Here is a 27061-nt window from a genome sequence, read left to right on the forward strand (position 1 = left end):
AAACTACATCATTTGAGTTTCAGCTAATTTTGATTCTAATTTAGTATCTAGGCCAAAAGAAGACTCTTCCCCTAGAGGCTTATTGCAATTCTGCTTTCTGAAATACTCAAAAGTGACTGTATCATTTCATTTGTTGAAACATATCTCCCTGAGTTTTGCACTGAAGATTCACTGGCTTTGAGTAATGTTTGATTTATTGCCACAGTTTGGCATGTACTATAATTCTGGAAAAATACAGAATCAAAAATAACTGGAATCTTCTGTGCTGCTGCAGAAGAAAAGAGCTATAGTACTTTCTTTTTGTGAGTAATAAATCAATAATTCTACCTATGGAATCAATTTTGTGTTTCAGGAGGGCCACTGTTACCTTAAAAATGACGCTGATGTTTTTGCCCATTGGATTAGCATTAAGGAAAGTAATCTTCAATGGCAAAGCATTCGATGTGAAATATGAACAGGCCTATGGGATGAGAAGAAGAGAAAAATGGTGAGCAAAATAGAGCAAAAAGAACACTTTCCTTGAAACCATGGCCCCTTGCAGAATCTGCTATATTAGCAGATATAATACACATAAATAATTTTTCACTTTGGAACAAAGAAAAATATTTATTAGAAAAAAACTTTAGTCTACCAAACAAAGCTTTTACTTGCAAACTGAAAAGCCATCTTTTGGCAGGTTGTAAATCTTCAGCTACATTTTTTCTCACCAAACAGTGATGATGCGTAAATAAACTAAGTAGTATGTAGGAACTGTGCTTATGCTAGTTGGTTAATGTATAAAAGATGAAATGGCGATTTTAAAAATACATTTCCTTTTAATTTTTTCTGCTCTGTAGCATACTTTAAGGAAACACGAATACAGAGTTAAGAAAGATCTGGGTTCAAATTTGGACTCTGTAATGCATCAGCTGTAAGACCCTGGGCAAGTTACTTAAATGTTTGTATTCAACTAAAAAATAGAGATAACAACCCCTGCCTCACACATTTTTGTAACAGGTATATGAGCTAATGGATATAAAATACTTTTTACAGTATCTGACACTAATCTGGTACTTCAAAAAATTAATGCAATCTTTCCCCCTTTTCGTTAATGAACAATTTCTTATCTATACCAGTAACAGTACATGTATTTCCTCTTCTCATTTCTTTCAATTATATTTTACATTTCTATTTTCAGCTTTATGATATTGACTACTTTCCATTATACTTTCTTATTGCTCATTTTCCTTTTATGTGCTTACAATTGTTTGAGTGTTAAAAGGCTGTTAAGTCTTCAGGCTATTAGAGAGTTCATGTTGACAGCAAAGAGTTAAATCAATACTAAAGATAGGAGAAGGGCTTGATACTTTCAATTTTTCAACTTAGTAAAATATGACATCAATATGTTTTGAACGACCAGTTTGACTATTGTTATTTCTGAGAAGTCTGAGATCAGTAAAGTTAAGAGGAAAGGATCTATTTCTTAAGTTAACCTATCGACATAAATCTAACCTAATCCCTAGCAAACAGAAACCCTTGCTTACTGAATCAATTTGAGTTTTACAGTAAAAGGATGAGGCCGCTTGTTAACTAATGAATTCTTGCTGCAAGAGTCAATCAATTAGGGAACATGTGAGCCTTCTGTCATGGTATTGAATTAGGAAGCCTTGTCTTAGGCCAGAGTCTAGACCAGTGGTTTCCAAATTCTCCTCACTGAATCCTTGGGGGGATGGTGATCGCTTTGAGGTATCCCCTTAACTCCAAGAGATACGGGGTTAACAGAGGCGGAAGGCAAGGCTTAGCCTCTCTTCTTAATCACATCACTAAGAATTATTTTGCTTTCATTGTTTCATATTTTGGTTTTCACATGCAGTATATTTTTTGAAAGTTATCTCACATAACACACATGTGTCAAATGTGTAGTACACATTTGACAACTACTATGCACAAACCATTATTTTTTCCCATTTCAGAAACACCCAGTGAACTAAACTCTACAAATGTACTCAACTTATCTACTGAATAAACTGACTTACATTGCCATCAATCCCCTTTATGCAGAGGGCGGGGTTCAGAGGAAGGTGACAGGTGTCTGCATACTGAAAGAATTCTTCTAGTCTGCCAATCTCTTTCTTCAGAACTTCCTGGAAAAAATCATTAGAAAAAGCATTTTTGAAACTGTAAAGAACTTGACTTTTCCTCCAAGTTACAATTTTCCTCCATTGATTAAGTAAACTCTTTAATTCAGAGGTTGTACGCTTGGAGGCTTTGGGGTTGGGTAAGTGATTAGTCACACACGAAGAGGCAGTGGGCTAAAGACAACAGGGAGTACTGGGGAAAATGGGGAAGGAAAGATCGCCTGCCCTTTCTGGAGGACTTTAAATTCAATTAAAAACAAAACCAAAATAAAGCACTGTCCTGTTCGAAGACATGATGGGTTGGACTTGATCTGCAGCCCAACTTGTAACCCCTGCTTTAAGTAATTATTAACATGATCCATTTATCTTAATTCCCTGAAATCTTAGTGTGCACCTCTCAAGATTTTCACTTACTAGTACATTTTAGAAAAATTTATATAAAGTACCTTAAGGCTCTTCCATGCATCCAGAGTTTATATATCTCCCACTTAGAAATAAATTCCATGCTTCTACTTGGTATTCTCCTAGGTAGGTGAAGTAGCGTAGCTTCTGGCATTTCTACCAAATGAAGTGACTTCCAGCAAGAAAAATCTTGTGCTGGGAAAGCATTCTGGGATACTTCGCCTATTACTATTTTCGTATGATTTTGCTGAAAACTTTGGTTGATTTGAAACAGTGGATGGAGAGAAACTATGAGCTCCCCTGAGTACAGGGTTCATGTTTTAGTCATCTTTCTATCCTTAACTCCTAGTCGCTAGTAAGTTCTTAATTGCTATGGAGTGATACTCTTAAGACAATGGATGGATGTCCACCATTCACCGCACCTAGAATGTTGAACTTAAGAGAACCCACTTAATGGCCTGTATCAGTGAAGGGAACCAGTAATGCAGGTAATTAAGAAGACCAAGTGTTCTTCCATTAGATCAGGAAAAAAGAAGAGCCAGGCGCATCATTATCATCAGCAATGAAAGAGGCACGACATTTTGACTATCGTCCATGGGTCTTAGTGCAAAACTGTTACTGTCTACACCCCTGTTGATTTGTTTCATTTAATTCATTTTATTTGCTGTGGCAAAAAAAAAAAAAAAAAAAAGGTTTTAAAAACGTGACTTTGATTAGTGCGGTGTTAGAAAAATCTAGACCTAGATTTTGTACCTTGGGCAAGGGTGCTCTAAAAAGTCCCCTGCGTTCTTCTCCCATGAGTCTGAGTGTGCTGCCATTCGAAGAAAATTACTTCATCAGGCCTTTTTAGTCAAATTGCCTTTAAGTTGGTCTCTTGTTAGGTACTGTCTATGCTATATGGCTACTTAGATCATAAACCCATGTCCTGGTGATAGATAATTATCATTAACTCTCGGATAAAAAATTGAAAAAGTATCTTGATCAAAATAATTGATTTAAGTGCCTTACAACTAAATACAATCAAGGAATTTACTTTTTTACGCTATGAAATTAAAACTTAATTGAACCAAAGATCGGAAAAAAAAACCAATTTCACTACATGAAGACTGATTTCTCCACAAACCTGTCTCTGAGGGTCACTGGCAGATTTGACTTTTTCCCCAATGTCTCCCAGAATTTTGATAAGTTTCTTCTCCTTGGAAAACTCATCACTCAAGGCTTTTCCTGCACAGAATTGGAGAGCAGCCAATAGTTTCTGATACCAGCTTTTAAAATAAGCTTCGTTCTGTGCATCCTTTAGCAGCCTGAAGGAAAAGAGAGAAAAAGAATCCTTGTATCTAAGCCGATTTTTTGAACACCTCCAGCAGGAACAATAAGAGCTTTTCAGACTAATCTGTATTTGGTGGCTTTGGGCAGGTTAACAGCCTAGAATGGGGAAAATATTGTTTATTTGCTGGCAGTCATCAAGTTTCATCTGATAGTTAATGAGATTCCAAGGGTGAAGAATCAATAAGAGACCTGCCTTTTCTCATTTCAGTTCACAAGGCACTTTTTCTTTCAGGCTTCTTAAATTCTATAACAAATACTTATCTTAAGAACATATTTTTGACTTCTTACTAAAATACAAAGAAATTTAGAAATAGTATTTATCAGTCACTACACTATACTGCAACTCAACCAACAACCCCACCTTTTTCTGCTTTTCTTCAAGAGATAATGTCCCCACACTGTCACATACCTCACATACCTAAATATTGCTCTTTCTTCCAGCCCCTCCCCTTGATTACCTGGAGGAAGAGATTTAAAGGCGAGAGCACGATTTTTGTTTCCAGGCATTTCTGGATCCAAATTTCAGCCCTACCAGTTACAAGCAACTTAGGCCAGTCACTTAACCAGGCTGAGGTTTTATTTCTTTATCTGTAAAATAAAGTAATAACTCTGGCTCTACAGAGTAGTATGGAATATAGAATGAGCTTATGCTATTTTAATTCAAAAGGGCTTAGCACAATGTATGTAATAGTCAGAAAACATTAGTTCTTCTGTATCTTGCAGGCTCCCCAAGCCAGCTTCTGTTACTGCCTGGCAGTCAGCTCGTGTCATGAACACGGGAGACACAGAACAACAACAAAAAAGGGAAGAATATTTCACCAGATAAGGGAGCAGTGACAAATACCTGGTTACTCTCTCTGCCATGTGACAATTTCTATTGCCTTGAAACTAATTCCAACATGCTTAACTTAATTTTTTAATTATGCCCTAAAAGACTGAAATAAAATAAAAAAAAAGACGAATTCCTTTGAATGTTAACCTCTCTTTGATTGATTGTTTAATTCTTAACTTGCCTCTAGTCTTCTTCTCTTCTAAAAAATAATTATCAGTCAAGTAACTAGAAAAAGGTGAGAATGGAATACTGAAAAAAAAAAAAGGATTAAATGGATAGCAGACAAAATATATATAGATGAGTTTCATTCTATTTCATGCAATTCTAATTTTGCATCTCCGCCCAATACATACTGTGTTACAGAGACTCTAATAAATTATTTTCATTTGTTCTGTTCTCTGTTCTTGTACACTTAAATTAAAAAATTAATTGACTGAACTTGCATTTTTTTTTTTTAGGTGAGGGTTTGCTCCCTTGTCACTGTTATGAAGCCACCTTATCTTCTAGTATCTCTTTTTACTTTTCCAAAGGAAATATAAACTAAGTGGAATAATAGTTCTTACTTCTGGAAAACATAAAAAAAAAAAACAAAAACAACTCAAGGGACTAAAGATGTATTGATAGAAAATATAATCCATTGATATTTATATTTTCAACATAAGAAGAGTATTAGACAATGAAAAGTTTTCCTACCCAGCCCTATGGTGAGATTTTAAAACGTCAAGACGTAATAAATGAATCACGTCATTATTTGGAGGCTCTCAGAAAATGAGTGTTGTATGAGTGCGAATTGGAAAGCCCCAAATGAAAGCATCCACATGTAAAACTTCAAGTCATTTTATGCAGAATGTATACTTCAGAGGTTCTCAGTATTTTGAGGACCTTGGTAACATACTATTTTGTAGTCTACTTGGGTCAGTGAGGTAGGAAATAGATGGGTAAAGCATTTTCAGATTCCATATCAATGCTTGCCAGCATTTTTATACACTTTGAATATTGAGTTACTTGTTTGTAAAGATATTTGAAACCTGTCTGGTACCTAAATATAACTCTATAACCACCTGACTACTATAAACATGATAAAAGGAAAGGTTATTCTGCACAGATGAAGTCAACCCCATTCTTTACTAAAATAATTAAAGATATATTTTAGGGGCAAGGATCAAAATGGTCAAAATTATACAATGTGTATTCATAATACTCTTAATTCTCATTCTGTTAGAAATGTATTTGCTTCTCTCATGGGCAGCTGATTCAAAGAGGGGAAAACTCAGTTTGATTCCTAATTCAAAATAAAACAGAACAGGGGGAGATTTGCAGATAGAATATGTGACTGTTATGAAAAAATTTTAAGTGAAGAAAACTCAGTGTATTCCACTGTGATTATTCCCCTTATAGAACCCATCCCTCATTCAGACTTTCATCCCTGCCAGTGGATGATGTGCTCTCCTGGTGAGATGTGGCTCAAACTCTACAGCTTTTTACCAACTTGTAGAGTTTTTTTACACATTGCAGACTTGAAATCATAGCACATTACAGATGACCATGAGAGGTCAGTTAGTCTGTCCCTGTGTTGTTAGGCACAGTCATTTTAACTAACAAGAGAAATTAACATGTCCTTTAATTTTAATCAACTCAGAGAAAGCTGCATTATACAGTCACTCAATTCTGTGTCAACGACCCTCACTATAAGGAAGTGGTAAACCCCTCACATGGTAGCTTGTACCCATTGCCTGCTTCTGGACTGTGGAAAACAGCTGGCCACTTTCCCTTGAGTATTACAGAAACTCTTTTCACAAGACACTGTCGCCTGGGAGAAGCAGTACTGCTTATGCTAAACTTAAAAATTTTTTTAAAGTTCAGGTCAAGGGACTGAGAACTACGAACTTGGTGCTGAAAGACTGGGCTTTTAAGATGCAGACAATGTGATCATGTACAAACTGCAAGGTAAGTCTCAGAATGCCAGAGATGTTTCTCCTAGTGGATGCGAGATCCAGAAATGGTTCAATTTGATATCATTTTGCACACAAAGCACATTTATAGTCTTATGGACTATAAATAATGACAACATCAAAATGAGAACAAATGCATAAAATCTAGTTGATGACAGGTTTTGAGAGTGTCGAGTATGAGAGGCAAAAAGCAAGAAGGGAAGCAAACATAACCCAGGTCACTGAGCACAGTTGTTAAAGGATGTCATAAAGGTACTTGCCTAAATTAAGGCGACAGTGGTGAGTTCTGACGCACAAACCCCAGCTAGCATGAAATGGAGATTTTCTTTGGAAATTAAGAGAGCTTTTCTCCATTTCTTCATATACAGAGCTGCTCCTGATCCCATGGTGACTGACGTGCTGAAGCCCCAGGAAACGTACAGATAGCTCTCACTTCATCAGTCTACTGGGAGGACGGAACAGAGTAATCACCCCAAGCCAGCCCTCCTTACCTCACGAATCCCTTCAGTGTAGGTCTTAATTTTAGTTCTCAACAGTACAATATCCCATGAATTAGGGGCTGCCTTAAATTTTTACTCATTTGTGTATTTCCTGTAAGTGGAGAGGGGAAGCAATATCCAGAAGAAAACTGAGCTACACGGTGAAGATGAGTGATTTCAGGTCAGCTCTGGGCCCGCCCCTTCCTATTCCCTCTATTTGCTGCTCCTCTATGGGGCGCAAGGTGTTTGGCTCAATAGACTAGGTCTTAGCAAGCACAGGAGGATTTTAGAATGTGACGTCTTCAAGTGTATTTATAACCGTGGGACATGAAGGGCTGAAATCCAATACTTGATATGGAATTATTAATGTTAAGTTTCCAACAGTATGTTAAAGAAGTAAAAAGCATACATCTCTTTAGCCTTTATGTTACTTCTCAGTGGTTGAGACGTTTACTTGATATTTCCCTAAACTGAGGCAGTTGATATAGTTTATTGTCTTGCAAAGATAATTGTTTCCCATGACTAGCTCATTTTTAGAATATTGATCTGCTCGTTCAGAAATACAGCACTAAACTTCTTCTGAATTTTGCACATGAGGAGCATTACATGGGCCAAGTCTGCAGAAATGTAATTTCCAATCAATAGCCATTTTGCAACAAAGATTTGTCAATAAACCACTTTGAAACAACTCAAACACAAAACTGTTAAAAGGGAATAAATTCGGAAAATAATGAAATCCATACCCTAGAGATTTACATTTTTAGAACACTTAAATATATATGAGAAGGGCCCTTGAGGTACGTAACTGACCTAATTTTATCCCCATATCATAATTTATATATCTATTATCTATTACCACCTCAAAAGTAGTCTCTTCAGAATGTTACATGTTCATACTTAGGACCTTTCCATTGTGTTCACACTATGTGGTAGATCTGATAAGTGTTTCCAACTCTGCTTTCTTTTCTGAAGATTATACAACCGCATTCTTGGCTCTGTGACTTCCAGTGCCTTCCCAGAGGCAGTGTCTACTTCTCCACAGGTCAGGATTGGCCACGTGACTAGCGTTAGCCAACAGGATGTGACTAGATGGAATGAAGTGCCCAAGTCCATGCAGATGCTTTAAATGTGATACCCTGGATTGTTCTGGCCTCTTGTACTTCTGCTCTCTGCCACTGGAACAGCATGTCCCTGCTGGGGGATGTTCCTTCAGTGCTCGAATAAGAAGACACTGCAGAGCAGAGCTGAGCACTGCTGTGTCGAGTCCAGTGCAGCCAAGCAGAACTACAGCAACCTGCAGCCCATGTGCTGCCAGTGAGAAATAAATCTCTGTTGTTGTAAGCCACTGAAACTTTGGGGCTATTTGTTGCTATGGTGAAAACTAATTGAAGTGTGCCAAGTTTCATGTTTCTTCTTTTTTCCTTTTCTTTGTTTTTATTTTCATTTGTTTGTTTGTATTGCCTTTAGAATATGGAGTATATATTTTTTAAAACTCCCCAATGTTAGCTCTGAGGATACTTTGGGGCAAACCTAATTACTGAAAACAAACGAGTCATCTGGAGCCAAGTCTGGTGAATTAGATGAGTGAACAATTTGAGTATACTATTTTAGATCAAAAAAAACCTATAAAAGTAATAAAAACGGCTTTCTTTTATGGGTCATAAAAAATCTCAAAGGGTGTTTCAAAAATGATTCTATCTGGTTCATTCGGACATGTATATTCTATTATACTGCTAAAATTTTATTGTTATTTTATGACTACTAACATACTTTTTGACTCATTTAAAAGTGTGAATAGGCTTATGCACCATCTGCTGTTTTGTCCAGCCAAGGGCTTGAGCATCTAACAGGAGATTCTCTCTGAGTAAAAATGCACTAATGAGTACAGGAGGGCAATGGCAAGGTATTTTAAGACCTACGTAACACAGGACTAGACAAATCTAACCCAGGACTAGACAAAAAGTGTCTTATGACTGAGAGGAGTGAAGGAGGCAGTACACGTAGCTGCTCTGGGGAACAGAGCTCTACTCTAATGCTAACAGCTGGAAGACTGAAATGGTCGAAGAGGGTGGGGATCAATGGTTTTGGACCAGGAAGCATCTATATCAGCACATCGAATGGAACTTCCTTTACTGCCCTGGAGCTGGTGACCAAGACCTAAAATTAAAGAAAAGAGACAACAGGTATCTTATGTTTCAAAAATGGCTAAAGCAGCAACTGGAGGTCAGACAACTCTTCAAGGCTTATTGGGAGATGGTCAAAATGGCTACAATAGACCAAGAGCTATCTCCTCTATGGGACCTTAGTATATATTTGCAAGTAAGGGTAAAGGAAAAGCATGCTTGAGAGTCACTGAGTCATCAGCCTACTGAGGGACAGAGTGGATCCACTATTCCCACTCATCCCTGCAAAGTCCAGTGAGGCAGGAAGCTCGAAGACAGCCATTTATTCAGATGTGTGTGAAGATGGGAGGCTACTGCCTCATTCCCAGGTTAGATTTCTGCTCTAAAAGAAGGTTAGTTGATGTTCCCTGGGCTTATGTGACGAGGGAAGAAGATGCCAGGGCAGGATGGAAAGATGAAATCGCAAAGGAGCAGCCTGCACGCCTGCACCCTCGCTGGCAGAGCAAGGATGGGCGTTTCTCAAGGTTCAGATAAACACTTGGAAGGTGATTATATGTGATCCACTCCTTGTGTAGGAAGAGGCTGAGCCACAGTCAGGTCTGCTGGGAAAGTTCTGTAAGGTTTCCCAAAGAACTCACTCACACGATATACCCAGCTTCGGCAGTGAACCCACAGTGGGCGTTGATGGAAAACCAGAGACCACAGACGGGACTGTTGCTTCGAGCATGAGGGTCACTTTTCTCTTTCTCTTTTCCCCCCACTCCCAATCAAGAGCAGTTAGAACTAGAAGAGAGAGAGGAGAGGAGTGAAACTGGCAGACCATGTTCTACCCCCAACCAGCCCCCCGGGCTGAAGCTTTCTGGTGCTGGAGCATGGGGAGGAGGTGTGTGCCAGACTGGAGAAGAAAACACAGTTTTAAATTGGACAAAACTGGTGAGAACTCTGTGATATCTAAAAGTGACCAGGACAGTAGGGAATCTACCCTGGTTTTAATTAGGGAATGTGAAAGGACAAAAGTCATTATTTTTAAAATAATAAAAAACTTTTTTTGGAGAACAACAAGCTCAGCCAGTATAAAGGAAACTAGGTGAGACAGTTTAACATCTACGAGTCAGTGCAGGAAGAAATGTGGCTTCAGGAAATGCACTGATTGCACTGCGAGAGGAAAAAAGCCTCGAGATGCAGAATCAAAACTGGGGAACCGCCCCACGGATCTTCAGAGAGCTGGCTGAGACCTCCCCCTTCGCCCTTCCTCATCCCCTCGCCTCCACTCCCAGCTCCTACAGAGCACTGCCCATGCTGGCTTCATTTGTGGATGATTACTGTTAAGTACAAAATTGTGTTCAAGATACCAAACTTGTTTCTTTGAGAAACAGGTTATCAACACTGCATATATGTGGATATATAGGTTTATATTTCCTAATATAATTAATACTGTATCATCATATCAAAATCTTGGAACAGTTATGGCCTGTTGCATATTTAATTACAAGCTTAAATCGTATTCTTCTGAATGAAAATTAGTGATAGATGGTACCCAGTTTGTGTACACACTTGTCATTGGGATTACTGTTACACAGCAATGTTGCTCTCCTAGGATCATCTGGAAGCTATGAAGATAAAAAAAGCTATGCCGAGCAGGTAAGTGCCCCTGAATAGATTCCTGAATCTATGATCCAGAATCGGAGCACTTTCTGCTCATCCCGCTGAGGGATATGGTCAACTTGGGAGGTACAGGTAACTAAATAAAACTCTTTCCAATCCACTCACATGTATTCATATTCACACGTTTAACATACTGAGTAATGTGACGTAAGAGAGCAGAAACTCTGTCCTCCCCTCTCACTCCAACACACCTACTGCTTCTGTGTAAGTAATTTTATTCAAATCACTTTCCTAAACTAAGCACCAAGCTGTGAATGGCGATCAGTGACCTCTCTCAGCTCCCACGGTTAACACTCCATGTGTGCTTATCATTCCTAAAATGAAACGAAGCAGAGCAGGTGGAATTTTAGCCCTGGGCGCACGTTAGAAGAGAGAGCTTCCTATGAGACCCTCCTGGAATGCACCTCCGTTTTTTCTCCTTCAGGGTTTTTCCCTCTCTGATCCCCAAGAATCCCTCTGCTCCTGCTGCTCTTCCTTTGCCAAAAACTCTACCTCTCTCTCCTCTCTCCTGCCGCATGCTGGGATCCCAGTTAGTCCTTGTTTCTCTTAATCCAGTCAAACATGTGTCTTTCACTGTAAAGTACACTCAGATACTCACAATATTATTACATTAGCATAGAGCTCAACCTCACTCTGAGATAATGTCTCCCACTTGCCACATGTATTAGGTAAGGAAACAGAAAGATTAAGGGATTTGCCTAAGGTCCTTACAACTAGAACCCCGAGTTCTTCACCACTGCTCCAGGCTCTTTCCACAGCACCATATTTTGTGTCTGTTATGGACCAAATGTTTGGGTCTCCCCAAAATGTATATGTTGAAGCTCTAACCCCCAGTGCGATGATACTGGAGGTGGGAGACTTTGGGTGGTGATTAAGTTTAGATGAGGTTTTGAGAGTGGGGTCCCCTAATTAGATTATCGCCTTTCTAAGAAGAAGAGCCTGGAGCTCTGCCATATGAGGACACTGTGAGAAGTGCCCAGCCCCATCCATGAGCCAGGAGAGGGGCCCTCATGGGGAAATGAAATTGGCTGGCACCTTAATCTTGGACTTCCCAGCCTCCAGAACTGTGGGAAATAAATTCCTGTTGTTTAAGGCACACAGTCTCTGTTATTTTTTACTGCAGCCTGAACTGATTAACACAGTGTCCTAAAAACCATTAAAACACGATTTGGAAGACAATTTTCTACTTGCATCACCCCTGGCAAGAAACTTAATGCTTTAGCTCTTCAGTTTCTTAGTCTGTAAAATGTTGGAGTTTGTGAGGTTTGGTAAGATACTTTCCAGCTCCGGGGCTTTATAACTTTAATACTTAATGAATTTGTCAAGCATATATGCCAGGCGTTTTCCAAGCATTTTCTGTAGCTGTGTTAGGTAATCCTCACATTCGCTCTCGGTAACATGATACCTTCCATCCTACAGATGAGGATATTACGGTGGACAGAGGTCAAGTAACTTGCCCAAAGCCACCCAGTTCATGGACCAGGGGTTCAAATTCAAGTCTGAGTCCAAAGCCCTTGCTCTTCAGCACCAGGCTGTACCACCTCCTGCTGTCCTACCTCGGTCTCAGCTGATGATTTAGCCTGAGACTCATACACGATCCAGGAATCCTCTTCTTACCACTCTCCTATTAGGTTTTTCCTTAACTCTTTCTCTTGCTTCCTGTTTCCCATCCCTCAGAAGTCTCATTTCTCCAGACTGACTTCTTTCTTTCCAAACTTCCTCATTTCATTTTGTCCTGCTACCTACAACTCCATACCAAAACCACCCAAAAGTGCCAATATTTTCCTTTCTTCTTTTAATATTTTAAACTTTTTTTTAAAGAAGAGCTGTTAACCTAAGTACATTTTTGGTGAAATATTTATAAGCAGGAATACGTTCCTCTCCCCTGCTTAGCCTGTAAAAAGAACAGAATATGTGGATCTACTTTGATAATGTGTGTAATACACTCACCTCTTCTCCGTTCTTCCTCACTTTGGAAATGAGACTAACTCCACAACTTCAAAGGATCTGGAGTTTGGTGGTTTACCTATACAAGTGGTGGGCTACAAGGGTGGAGGGAGAAGATGCTGAATGGAAGAAACACCCTGACTGCATTTGGGAACCTAAAAATCCTGCTGAACTGTGCACACACAACAGATGTGGCCTGAGCCACCCACCTTAACTGGGCCTGTGGTTCCAAATAATTCCACGTTGTGGCAGAAGAGAAACAGGGAGTCACTGACATCAGCACGTGTGCCACAGTAAAATAAATTGTGCCTGACATATAATTAATGCTCAAATCCATACTGGTGGAATTTTAGATTAGTCCAATACATGGCTATATTTTCCCTTACTTACACTGGAAAATATGGTTCTTAACTGAGCTCCTAAACTCAGCTTTTTTTCTTTTTCTATCTTTTTTCCCACTGAATATATGTATAGTTACTTTAAAGACAGTGTAAGCACCTTTTTCATCAAATTTCTTTAACAAAATTTCTTTTATCAGCAAGGCAATTCCTTTGCTATATGCATGTTTCATAAGAACAGCAACCTAATAATAAAAATCCTCTTTACCCCTCAGCCTTTTGTTCTTGCACAGCCCTCTAGTGAGAGCTGGATAATCATCACGTTGCGCAGTGAACAGGCCGCGTGTTTGAACACAGCCGGAGGGGCAGGTTTACCGGGGCAAGGCAGAGCTGCCTTTGAAATACCTAGCTTCCCCGGAACCTGATCTCATCAGAATCTCAGTTTCAAATCACAGCTGGGGTGGCTGCTTCCCCTTCATTCTTCAGAGGCACAAATAGCATGGTTTATTCTGTGAGGATATTAAAGGTTCCCTGGGATGTTATCCATAAGATTTGGAGCTGTGTTTGATGTCCTGAGAAACTTTCTGGGACATTCTTGCTCACTGTCATGAAATAGCCTGTTCCCTGAAGTTGACGAGTGCCTTTGATCCCATTCCTTTTGGAAATTCAATAAAGCCTTGGCGGCGTTCTGTGAGACCTCTACAAGCTACCCAGCTGATTTTCTGTTGACTTAGGCAATCCTGTTCTCGTTGAGGTTATACCTGCCAGGCAGGGGTAACTGTCGGGTCCCCTATATCATATGAATGTAGAAAGAGTATTAAGCCTATCCCATTTCCAGTGCTCTCTGTATGACTGTGCCAATAATTTAGCAGTTCCAACCTTAGTCTTTCCATTTACAGCATGATAATAATAATTGTCCTATCATCAAATCTATGTTTCTGTTATGGACGGAACTGTGTTCCCCAAATTCTTATGTTGAAGCCCTAACTCCCAATAGGACTGTATTTGGAGATAAGCCTTTAAGGGGATAATGCAGATTAAATGAGGTCATGAGTGTGGACCTAATCCAGTAGGACTAGTGTTCCTATAAGAAGAGGAAGAGAAAGCAGGTAAGCCACACACAGGAAAAAAGGCCACGTGAGGACCTAGTCAGAAGGCTGTCTGTAAGCCAGGAAGTCTGGTTTCAGGCTTTACAAGAAAGCAAGCAACCCTTCAGCACCTTGATCTTCAACTTTCAGCCTCCAGAACTGGGAGAAAATAAATTTTTATCGTTTGAGCCACCCAGTCTATGGTCCTCTGTTACGGATGCAGACTGATGCAGCTACCAACCTAGAACTCGTTTTTCCAATCCAGACCTACATGTTCATCTGTCTACAAGATAGCACTCTTAGATTTTCTTAAGGCATCTTAACCTTAAGATGACTAATCTCATCATCATTCTCCCCAAAACCTGCTTCTTTACCTGCATTACTTTTCTCCATGAATAGGACCCCCAGCCTTCCATCACCCTAACCAAAAATGAGACATGATTCTTCTCCCGCCCTTCATCTCAACATCACATCTGTTACCATGTCCCATTATGTTTACCATCTAAATAGCTCTCAAATCTCATTTCTTTGCTCTGCCCCTGCTGACAGAATTTAACTGAGGCCTTGATCTCTTGAAGGTATTACCTGAATCTACTGGAACTTGATTTTCCTACCACCTGCATTTTTACTTTCTTTTCTGCCTCAAATTAGTTCTCTTTACTTAGCCTAATAAGTCCTGTTCTGGTGTTTAAATTCCATGAAGCCTCAGGATAAAATATAAAACCCTTAGTGTAAGACTAATCACTTCATGATTTAGCTCCTCCGCATCTTACAGTCTTGTCTCTCATTCCCATTCATGTTCGTTCATTCCAAGCACAAAGTATGACTCTACTAAGTTGAATCTTCAGTTGCTTTCGCAGGCTACAGTGCTTTTTGCATTGCCCCATCCCCTGTGTCTGAAATGACATTTCAATATGCCAGCATCTGTTTTTCTTTTACGGTTTAACTTAGTTAGCACCTTTTCTAAAAAGTCTGTCTTAAATTTTTCCAGTCTTGGGCACGTGTGCAGCACCCTCTCTGTAAGGGTGAAGTATTTTCCTGTGCCCATTATTCTTAGAACACTTACTGTGTTTTTTTTAAATGGTGTTTTAATGCTTATTTTTTCCACCTCTCTCCTATTAGACTTTTAATTCTTTAAGGGAAGGATTATGACTTTACACTTTTGTGTCCTAACAGAGTTTCTGACTGTGACAGTAGCCAGTCAGTATTTGTTGAATAAACGAATTCACTACTAAATTAAATAAACTTTGTCTTAAAATTGGCTGCTTCTATTTCTTGATTAAAGTTTTAGGATGGGAACTATTTTGTTAATAATTCTGGAGTTACAGAATCCTATTAAATTATATTTTCACATGCTATTTCCTCTAATCTCTAAAAAGTTTAATATTATATATTTATGCATATATTTAAATTACACTTGTTAACCTACATATTAATTAATATGTATTAGAGAATTCTGAAACATTACAAAATTCTCTATCGTATTGTGATAGACATTCTGTATCACATTGTGATTTGAGAACTCAGATCATGGGAGAAAATATTGAAGGAATTTTTACTAAGGAGAAAATTAATTAAACAGATGGAGTGGAGGATGGTCATATGAGAAGTGCATCGTTGGCAAAGTTACGTTAGCTAAGGGTTGGGTACTTTGTAGAGACGCTATCCTACAAAACACTTTCCTGTCAGGTAAGCTGCATCATTTTAAAATTGTAATTTCTCGCATCTCAGAGGGAAGAAAATTGCAAATGTAAGAAAAAAATAATGTGTGTGTTTGTGAGAGAGAATGTGTCTGTGTGGGAAAGTGGATCTATTTAGGTAAGTATTCAGAGCATCTATTTCCAAAACAATTTCTAAAAGCTTGTTGTTAAGATGTTTAGATTGAATATTACAAATGGTATTGGTGCAAAAAAAAAAAAATCAGACTCTAAAATTCAGTCTTAAGATGTGAGCAGTCAAAATAGTTTAAAAATGTTCATCTATCCAAATTTAAATGGCCTGGAACAACCTAAGGGTGGTTTTTATCCCCACCGTTATTTTTGTTTGGAGGCCTCTTTAGAAACAAGTCTTTTCCAATCTGAACCACCAAATCATTTAGTCCTTATGGGATTCTCCCTTCACAATTTATCCTTTAAGAAAAGTTTCGGGAGCTTTACTTTAATGAGACTTTATCTCAGAAATCATCAGTGGAGTTCGGATGTAGAGCTTAAAGGTCAGATAACTGAAACTGCTTTGGAATTAATTAGTTAGGAATTTTTTTTTTCTTAATGACACACACATTAAAAAAAAAAAAAAAGAACCAGTAGTTTACTGTTCACATTTCTTAGAAAATGACATTTACTCTTAGCCAGATTTGAAACTTATTCATCCGAATTATGAATCAAATATTTACATGTTCTATTTTTGAAGGTGTTCTTCCCTAAAACAGTATTTTCTTTTGTATTTTATGTTAGCCAAATCTAATAATGCTTAACTTCTAATTTTCCTATTTGTATGCTTTAGCTTTTTTGTTTCCCTCTGTTTCAATTAACAGCCAAACAAAATAATTGATTTATTTTAATGCTTTTTCTGCTTATAGTGTAATGATTTTTATTTTCACAAATGGGGAAAGCAGGGTGATGAGAGAAGCTGCTAATGAACTTTGCTCATTTCCTTTCCCAAGAAGGTGTAAACAGACAAAGAATCCAGCAAGAGAAAATTTATTATTTTTGCATGATAAATTCTGCTTCAGTGCACTTCATTCATGGTCCCATTTCTCTCTCTTGGACTGGTAATACCATTGGTAATCAATTAAGAAATTGTTATTACAGTTTGTTAAAGGCCTTAAAATAAAGGCAAATAAAGAGGTCAAGAAGTCAGACATATCTGAGTTTGTAACATGGTTGGCGCATTTAATTGCTGTGTGACTTTTGGTCTCAATCAGAGAACCTCTCTGAGCCTCAATAGTATCTAATGATTGCTTTGAGGACTAAATGATATAATTTAGGAAAGTCCCTAGTGAAGATCTGACATTAATATCAGCTCAAGAGTAATGGTAGCTGCTGTTCTTGCTATTCCTAGAAATATGCAGTTTGAATTCCAGCCATATTTCTCTAGATATCATAAATATTGTGTGGCTCATGTTACAAAACAAGTTCTTCTAAACATGACCTAATGAAAAACTTAAACTTTTTTCTCAATCAGAATAGCTGCCGAGTTAAAGGTAATTCTTATTTGATGCTATTTAGCCAACATGTTTAGTTTAATAAAAACAATTAAGAAGAATGGTGGAGAACTTTCTCCACTGTTCAAGACAAGTCTGATACCAAAGAGATTCAAGTTCAGTATCTTCAGTTTGTTTTATATCAAACAACCCCTGCCATAACAAACAGAACAAACGTATAATAATAACATCAGTAATCACTGAAGTCAGGGCACCAATGTAAGAACAATATTGTAATTGATTCAGCAGGCACTCAAAAGTATCATTATTACTGATAAGACTGAATATATGTGAGTACGTCTCTTAGTTTCTAAACATACACTGAATAGCTGCTCTGGATATTCCTATTTGCCACATAGCTGGGCTTACTGTTTTCAATATTTGGTCTGAACTGGTTGAGCATGCAAAGAAGCAGCAGTCATGCGTGTAAGATGGAAATCAACATATGAAACTCCCACACCATATAAACGGCCACAAGGCATTTTGTCTTTTCATGAGACACGTGTGCCATCACTTGTAGGTTAACATTTGCACAGCAGTGGAAAGAATAATATTCCTTTCAGTGTTTGCCCAATAAAAAAATACCCCCCAAAATAAGCTGTAAGATAGAAGTTGGACTTAGATTTATGGAAATAATCTTATTTAGAACTTTTTTTTTTAATTGTAAAAGGCAGCACACTATTTTTAAACAAAATCTTATTTAGAACTGTCTTCTTCCTCTTACTCCCATCCCTATTAGAAAAGCAGATAAAATGAGATTTGCCCGGTTGAGAGTGAGTGAGGCAGGCAGCCAACCCAACTGTTGGTTTTGGTCTCCCCTTTCACACTCTAAGATAGTTCCAGGGAACTTTGTAGTTGAAGGAACACATGTTTAAAACATACTGGAATAGATACACTTGTCTATTTTTAGAGATGCAATGGTTGAGGCCAAGAGAGAAACAGAGACTTGCTCTAGTTTATGCAAATGTCTTATTTGTTTATTCAAAAGATAGAAACTAAGCACGTACACAGACCCTGCTAATCCAGTGGTGACCCAAACATGGCAGGACAGTAGCGACCAAGACACAGTGGTGATCATGGTCACCAAAATTCTTGTGGCCATGGAGTTTCATTATAGTGGGGAAAGACAAATGCTAAACAAATACAAAAGTGGATTAGCAAGACAATTTTAAGATGTCACATAAGTAACTGGAATGCAGACCTTCAGATAGCTTGGTAAGTGCAGCCAGTAACAACATCTTTAGACACAAATCCAAAGTCCAAAATAATACAACTACAATATCTACAGATGTTTAATTTCTAAGATGTGGACCCATTTTAAAAGAAAAATATTTCAAGCAAAAGTGAAAGAATTACAAATATATCATTATAACCATTTCTTGAACTAAACCTGACTGCTTAATCTGTTTCTCCTTTTCATGTTTTTATACATTTGAATATATTTTTTGAATCAAGAAATGCAGAGTGTAAAAAAAAGAAATGCAGAGTGTTCTTTCAAATTTGAAAATGAGGGGAAGTTAAATTAGCTTCTGTTTTAGATAAGTTAGTGACTGAGAAAGTTCACTGGATCAGTTAAAAGTAATAGAATCATATTTCTCATAGTTTCTTAAAGATATGTCATTTGCATTTTTGTGATGCAGCTTTGAATTTGATATAAGTAGTCTCTATTATGGATTTAGAGATCTTCCATGATTAATTAATACCCAAATATTTATAAATATTAATTAATGACCATGGGTAATATATTTTATTAGGTACTATAAGAAAGCCAATGAAGTATAAGAATCCCTTGCCCCAGGGGCAAATACAGCTTATTGGGGGAATTAAGATACACTTAAAACACAAGAGCTTACATTATGAAGATCAAATAATGGCATACAAATCTTTGGTACAGAAAATTGATTAGAAAAAAAACCCACTGTTGTTCATAATGATTGCAGAAAGGTCCGATGTAAATTAAACCCTAAAAAATAAGTAAGACATGGATGGGTACGTGTTGGAAAAGAAGTGACAGGAGGCTTCCAGAGATGAGTCATTGTCAAGCAATGACTCTGTGATGGGAATAAGCAAGTTTTACTCAGGTGGCAGTAACCTGAAAAATCTAACAAGAGCAGAGAGTTTATGGAGGGGACTGGTGGAAACAAAGTTGTAAAGACAGATTTGTGGTAGATTATAGAAGATCTTAAATACCTAGCTAAGAAAGTGGGATTTGTTCTATAGTTAACAACAGGGAGAGTAGTACATGCATTCAAGACTTTTGAGTAGGGAAGAGATGCTATATTCATACAGGTTGAGATCTGTCTTATCCTGTGCATTTATTTTGTAGATGAGGAAACCAAAGTCCATAAAGAGTAATAATTTTGCCTGAGGTCAGGCTACTGTTTCTTTTGTAGCAGTCTCTTGGTGTCCAGTACATTTTTATAGCTTCCTAAGATGAGGACAAGTTTTTGTTTATTTGTTTTCAGATTACCACATTACTGAGAGTGGCTATGGGACATGGGAGGGCAGAGAAACAGAACAGACTAAGTCCAATACAGTGCTTGAGGCCTTATAAAGGTGTTTCTTGACTTCTTAAAAGCTATTCTCTTTTTTTAGAAATAAAATCAATCTCATGCCCTTTTAAAATCCTTTTTGGAAACCTTGAATTTTGATGATGAGTAATTAAATGTAATGTTCACTGTGAGTCTGGAAACTACACATAGTCTCAGTTGATATGAGCTATGTCTGTCTCTCCTCACTCCTTACTGACACTGAGAACCACTAACCTGAACCCAGGCGGGGGCAGGAAGGAGGGAAGAGCTGCAAGAGGGTCTTTGAGGAAAGAATCCCTGGGACTTACAGAACTGGGTGACTGGATATGAAGCCAAGAGAGGAGGTGGTAAGGATGCATCTAAGATTTTAGTTCCCAAAGAGCTTATTCAAGGAATGCCAACAGATCAAATAGTTTTGGGAAAAGCTACATAAACAAAATTGTTCTAAAGCACAGGAGTTTTTAGAGCCTTAAACATCTTGCAGGGTACCATGACTGTCCAGCACTGGAATAGAGCATTTGGCCCTTTGAAAATCTACTTAACCTCTGAGCCCTAACTGTGTGGGATTGTGACTCCTTGGAAGACATTTGGTGGGTATATACCTTGATTTTAACACTTCTCCCAATCAGCAACATTGACAAATACCTTGGCCTTGACTAACTCCCACTCCAAATGCTGGTCCGGATCTATGTTTATTATTTATTATGATTTTAACTGCCCCTGTGCCAGCCACCTACCATTACTCATGCTTATGCTATCATAATTAATAATTTCCCAATCTATATTGTTATTATAAGTAATAACATACTAATATAAATAATAATTTTCCAAGTTGCTTTGTACCCTATAATGCCTTAAATTGGAAGTCCACTTTCCAATGTCTGAAACAGAAAGATGGGTGGAATAAAAGGTGAGATGTAAAAGCAGAATGTAATGCAGAAAGAATGCATGTTGGGCTATAACGCTCTGGTCTGCTCTGTATGGCTCCCAGGCTTCTAACAAAGTTGGTAGTGCCAAACCTCATAAAGCCTGAATGAAAAAACAAAAAGAGCAGCAGGTGGCTACTCTTTGTTTTTCCACACTTAAAAAATTTTAAGCACATGGGGACGATAGTTAGGAGGTAAAAAGTGCAGATACTTAATATTACAATAGTCAGTTTGTCTAGTAAGTTTTAAAAAAAAAAAGAAACTCCAAAGTGAATTAAGCATGCATGCATCTTTTTAAAGAAAAAAATAAATTATCAGAAAATAATATAAGAAACCAAATGTGGAGGGGAGGGAGGGAGAAATGGAGGGAGAGGAGAGAGAGAATGATTTGGATAGCAGAGGAAATTTGGGGAAAATGGATTATTAGAAAATATTTTAAAGGGCTAGGATGTCAAATAAAGAGATGAACATCCATAGGAAAAAATTCAGAGCAATATATATAATAGCCAGTTTAAATAAAACCTCAACCACAATCTGAAATGTGATTATAAGTATAATTTGAGCATATTCAGCATGTCTTTGAAAAGGTCATAGTTAAAATAAGCAATTTATTGCCATTAGTTACCAAGTTTATGGAAGTATTTCTAAGAAAATATTTCTCTTCTCTCCCACCTGCATGGTGGTTACACCTTTATTTCCCATAAGAAAGGATTATTTCCATTTTATGCAGAGTCAAAAGCTTCACTGCACTGACAGCAAAGATGCTATACACTACTTTGTAGGTGAAGAGCCTCCTTATCAGAAATGGGCCTCTCAGGCAGCTCCAAATTGGGAGCAACAGTTTACGGATTGAGGGGGACAGAGGAGCCGCTAGTCATATTTCCATCTGAAGCACATTTAACTCTGATTTATAAAGAAAGTTTGAAAATACAATACAAAGGTTTTCTCTGAATACTTGATTGAAACAATCTGGGTGTAAGGTCAAAGAATGTATTCAACAGTTGCTAGAGACCCTTTTGCTGAAAAGATGGATTACAAAGTTTATGATGTTGTAATTTCAGGGAAATAAAAACATGTTGGCTTTTTTCCTTCTCCCTAAGATACATTTCAGTCTTTCGTTTATTTTGTGCATGATTTACCTTGAGCCAATGAAATTAAGCTGCTCAGTTTGCCATCAATTGCATTGACTCATTTTCTGGTTGTTAAGCACATAACTTTTTTTGTTCCCAGCAATGAGGGTGAGATTAAAATATTTTTTAAAAAGTAATTCACAGGAGCAGTTACATTCATTACTTTTTAAGAAACTCAATTCTTGAGAAACCAATTTTGAACCATAAATGGTCGGAAATTATTTCTTAATCAGAGAATATTATTGCTCAAATATCATAAGGTACAACAACGAATCACAATGTATTACTTACAGTTAATAAAGGGAGATGTCACAATAACTATTTGTTCCCTGTAGTCTCATAAACCATGACCTCATACCTCCAAGACTGAACCTAAGGAAACCGTACCAGTCAGATCAACTGAATGATCAAACGTAAGGATGTCCAAGAATTTCTTTTTAAGCATTTAGGGAATAGGTCCAGGAATGTAAAGATGAGGCATCCTGAAAGCAAGAGGGAAGAACTATTGGCCCTTGTGAGTTAGTGAACAGATCCCGGAAGAAAGACTTACAAGAAAGGGGGCAATGATCCTTGCGAGAGGGTGAGAGCCTGAATATTTGATCATGAGAAGTGAGAAGCCTGTTTCTGCAGATTCCCAGGGAAGGATCATTTTTATCAGAAGTGAGATGTTTATCAGGATTCTTGCCAGGTAACTCTTGTCTTACACTGGTTGCTGATCCAGGTCTGCTTTGCTTGACACAGCTGAAAATTTTCTGAAAAATTCTCTCTAAATGAAACTTTATAAAACAAACAAACAAACAAAAAATTTTAAGGCTCTGTCTGGGGAGAGCACTCAAGAATCAATAAGGAAGCCAACTGAGGATAAAATTTTGAAATGAGAACTCTTACTCTCTTGCCCCCTGCTTCTTGGTTTTGGAAGTCAGCATTTTGTGTGTTGGATTTCCTACCTATAGAATGACACTTGGAAAAATCCTGAGTCGGAGGAATAGAATCAATTATCTGAAGCAGTGTCTATATATTCAAAAGCTGTTTGCCAGCTTTGAGCAAACTGACATAATCATAACTTGTTTGAATGGTTCAGTTTATAATATCAAGTCATTTGTACATGGCTTCCCATCTCTTAGCATTTCAAAAACAGTACACCCTGTATGGCAAGTGCAAGGTCATTCAGTGCTTATTCTTCTCAAACACAGTAAGCTCCAAAAGTGAGTGCAGTAAAAAGAGCAATGAAAGGTAAAACTGAAGAGTCTTATTGATTGTGTTTTATTTTTAAAAACTGTGTTCTTGCATTATCATATTAGTTCTATTAAATTAGGAACATACAAAGTGAAAAAAGAGGTTATTAATTCTATTTGTGTCAAATGTTAATACTTTGTTCATGTGTGATTGAATTAGAAGTTTGCAACAGATGAAGGTTAGGGAAGGGTAATGTTGATTATCTGACCCTAGAGTCATCTTAACAGAGCTTTCTCCTTTCTGTGCTAGAGTAAAGTGGTTTGCTATTGACTTTTTCCCATGTGCTAACTCTTGAACTTTTTAAGCTTCTCTAAATAAATCCATCCATCCGTTCATTCATCGTGCCATCCAATAAATGTTTAAGCTTCATGAAGGCACTAACTTCTTTCTAAGATTTAAAATAGCTTTTTATGAGTTAACTGATTAAATCTATCATAAGTGTTACAAGCTTGGATTTATGTAGAACATTTATACAAATAAAATACAACTATGTATTTTATATATTGTGGTATGGTGTAAGATTTCATTTTAAAAAGAGTTCTACAAACAAAGAAATTTGAAATCAATACTTTGGGACTAAGCCTCAAGATAGTTGGGGTTGGAAGCAGAAATTCGAATATTTTGAGATGGAATGAAATAATGTTTAAGAATATTATGCCAATTTTTATCAACATTTTTGCTTTTTTTTTTTAGGAAAAGGGCTCAGTAAGCCCACTTTTCTTCCTCTACTACCACTGTTTATGGGAATTTTGCTTGGTTTCATGTTCACATGAGAAATCCACATCAATAAATTGCGTTGTTTCTACTTTTAATGTACATCCTGAATCTGACTGCTTTGTATCACTTTCATTACTATTACCTGATTCCAAATTTGGACTGTTTGAACTGTTCTGCCTATTTTCATCTTTAAATCCCCATTGCTTCCTCCAACCATACATGCATATGTGTACATGCACCCCCCCCCCAATCTATTCACCACTCAACAGCTATGAGGCTTTTAAACTGATTCAGTTCATATCCTTCCATGTTCAAAACCCATCAAGGAATTTCTACCTCATTCATAATAAAATCCAAAATCCTTGCCATGGCCTATGATGACTTGACCCCTACTGACCACCATGGTCTCACTTCCAACTTCCGTGGTTCACTCCACTGCACCACCTGTCGTCTAGCGCACCAACTGGAGTCCCAACCCTCACTCATTCCTAAGGGTCACCCCCGGGCATTCAAATGGATCCCACCTTCATTTCATTCAGATATTTGTAGAGTATCTTACTATCTCTATTGGCAGCATCCCAAACACTGCTCTCTTTGTCCTAATAACACTTGTCACCAGTTGACATCATATATTTGTATATTTTTCCCTTCTAGAATGTACACCCCTAAAAGCACAATTTTTGCTTTGTTCACTGATGTGTCCCAGCAACTAGGAAGCACTCAATAAAAATTAAATGGGGGAAGGGTTATTATAGCTCAGTGTAAGAGCATATGCTTAGCATGCTTGAGGTCCTGGGTTCAACCTCCAGTACCTCCATTAAAAAATAACTAAAAAAAGTAAAAAGAGATTAAATGAATGATAACTAAATGAATGTGTGTGCCTTTTCTCTTATCCTGCAGATATGGACTAACTCCAAAGTAAGCCACAGAAATAATGCTTATTATTTTACATTATATAATCCTGGAATATCTTCACAACTCTGACCTGGTGATGTTCTTGAGATGTTAATTCAAGGTTAAAGTAATTAGAAATCAAAATTTTAGAAACACTGACCCATTGAAGAATCCAAAATTATTTTCAGTCTACTTCTATAATAAGTAATTTTTAAACTGTATAATTCTTCAAGGACAGTCTATAATAAGACACATGAAGCAACAGTCTTAATCATAATTTATCCTGTATCAGGTGGATCTTCAGTTCTTTTGGTCTGTTATCCCAAAGGGACACATGGTAGTTAGGTGTATCTGAAATCACACTGTTCAAATCCCAGGCTCAGCACTTATTAGCTGAATAACTTTGGGAAAGTTATCTAAGTTCTTTAAGACTCATTTTCTTTATCTGGAAGATGAGGATATTAATATAGTCTGTTCTACAATAAGACATATTTCTATAATGTGAATTAGCTTATATAAGATTAGCATGTGGGGAATGACGTTGGCATAATGCAGAAGTCACACTGGTTCATAAGCAATTTTTTCCAGTACATTAATGTTTTGTGTCACTACACTAAGAAGCAACAGCCGAATGCAAAGTACAGCAAAAGAGTCGAATACAATAAACTGCGGAGGAGTAACAGAAGTGTTCTAGTAGTTTTCAGTACTAGCCAAGTCTTTCTCTGCTCAAAATAGCCACAAGCTCTCTCATGAAGGATCCTCATACTTGCGTCTATCAAGGTACTCGTATCTAATATTTCTAAGTAAATAGCATACCTACTTTATTATTTCTTTATTTTTTAGAAATTTAATATCTTTTAAAACTGTTCTGATATTTATTATTAAGATTGTTATAATTTTGCCTAGTGCACTAATAACAACATTCATAGGAATTTTGAATAGTCAGCCTCAACACTTTGTTCCCATAATCCCTATGCCTTTTAGTAAATGATTCTGCAAAACGTGAGTTTTCTTAAGGAATGCATATGGCTCTGGTGAGGAATACATGAGAGAATCCATATGAAACTTACTAGAGTGTCTGGCACCTAGCAAATATTCAAAAAAGAATGCCTGTCCCACACTCCTGGTGTGTATGTATATATCTCTATGTGTGTGTGTGTGTATGAATATATATATATATATATGTATATATATATATATAACATTTTCTTGACAGACTACTAAACTGTTAAACACAGGAGATACATAGATAAGTAATGATTTATAATATGTGTACTGCTTCTTATAATTGTATTTAAAACATATTTTAAAATCTGTCATTGACCTCTGTTCCTGGCAATACAGCAGTTTAAACATCCTGACCAAGATTCTTGCAGAAGAAAACAAATGCTAGATTATAATTAAAATATTTATTTTTAAGTGTATTAAATGCATTGATAAGCCAGCAGGGAGGTGAAGATTTCTCAGGTGCCAAAAAATAAGAGAAAGCACAAATGTGGAGAAGTAAATAGGACTCTGAAGCCAGATTTTGCCTGGCATTTGCTGTGCTCAAGCAGCATGGAATTTTATTTTTCACATGGGGAGATAAGAAACAAAGGTTGTACCTTAAGAACAGGAATTTAATAAGAGATCTACACGTAAGTCTCGGAGCCCAAAGGGATAGGCATGAATTAAAATCAATGAGACATTTTCCAGAGCACTGCAAGAAAAATTAACTTCATGAAAACTTGGTGCTGGGTAGCGAATTCTTTTGGCTCCTACCTGTACCTCATACATATAGTACCCCAGTGTTAAAAAATCCTTAATCAAATAACTTAGTTAACATTGCTCTGGACAGAGAGAGCTCTCAGCTATCTGGCAGAAGCAAATGTAAATCTTCTTTGAAGGAACCTGCCTTCCATCCAGGCAGGCCTCATACCAATGGATAAGAATTTCCACAGATAAGTTTCCATTAAATATAAGCTCTTAAATATCCAAACATACATAAGGAAACAGGACACTATGAATCGGAGTCAGCAGCAATAAGACAGAAAAATCAGACTCATAAAAGACTTCAGCTGTTAGAATTATCAGACATTGTATAGAAATATTTATATCTCATATGTTTAAAGAACTAAAAGTAATAAAAATGATAAACAGGAGAAAGACAGTAT

At 37.3% G+C, this 27061-nt stretch overlaps 1 protein-coding gene across 6 annotated transcripts in view; it reads right to left on the reverse strand.

Moving 5' to 3' along the window:
- PIK3C2G (phosphatidylinositol-4-phosphate 3-kinase catalytic subunit type 2 gamma) overlaps positions 1 to 27061 on the reverse strand; it is a 266459-nt gene that overhangs the window by 93349 nt on the left and 146049 nt on the right. For all 6 annotated transcript variants that reach the window (XR_004317065.1, XR_004317067.1, XR_004317066.1 and 3 more), the window contains 3 exons: positions 3643 to 3823; positions 2016 to 2123; positions 368 to 460 (listed from right to left, as the gene is read on the reverse strand). Coding sequence is in view for 3 of the 6 variants with exons in the window: in XM_006192094.3 (XP_006192156.2) it covers positions 368 to 460; positions 2016 to 2123; positions 3643 to 3823 (382 nt within the window). In the remaining 3 variants the exon portion in view is untranslated. The remainder of the gene's footprint in view (positions 1 to 367; positions 461 to 2015; positions 2124 to 3642; positions 3824 to 27061) is intronic.

Source organism: Camelus ferus, chromosome 34, assembly GCF_009834535.1.
Source record: "Camelus ferus isolate YT-003-E chromosome 34, BCGSAC_Cfer_1.0, whole genome shotgun sequence".
Taxonomy (NCBI): domain Eukaryota; kingdom Metazoa; phylum Chordata; class Mammalia; order Artiodactyla; family Camelidae; genus Camelus; species Camelus ferus.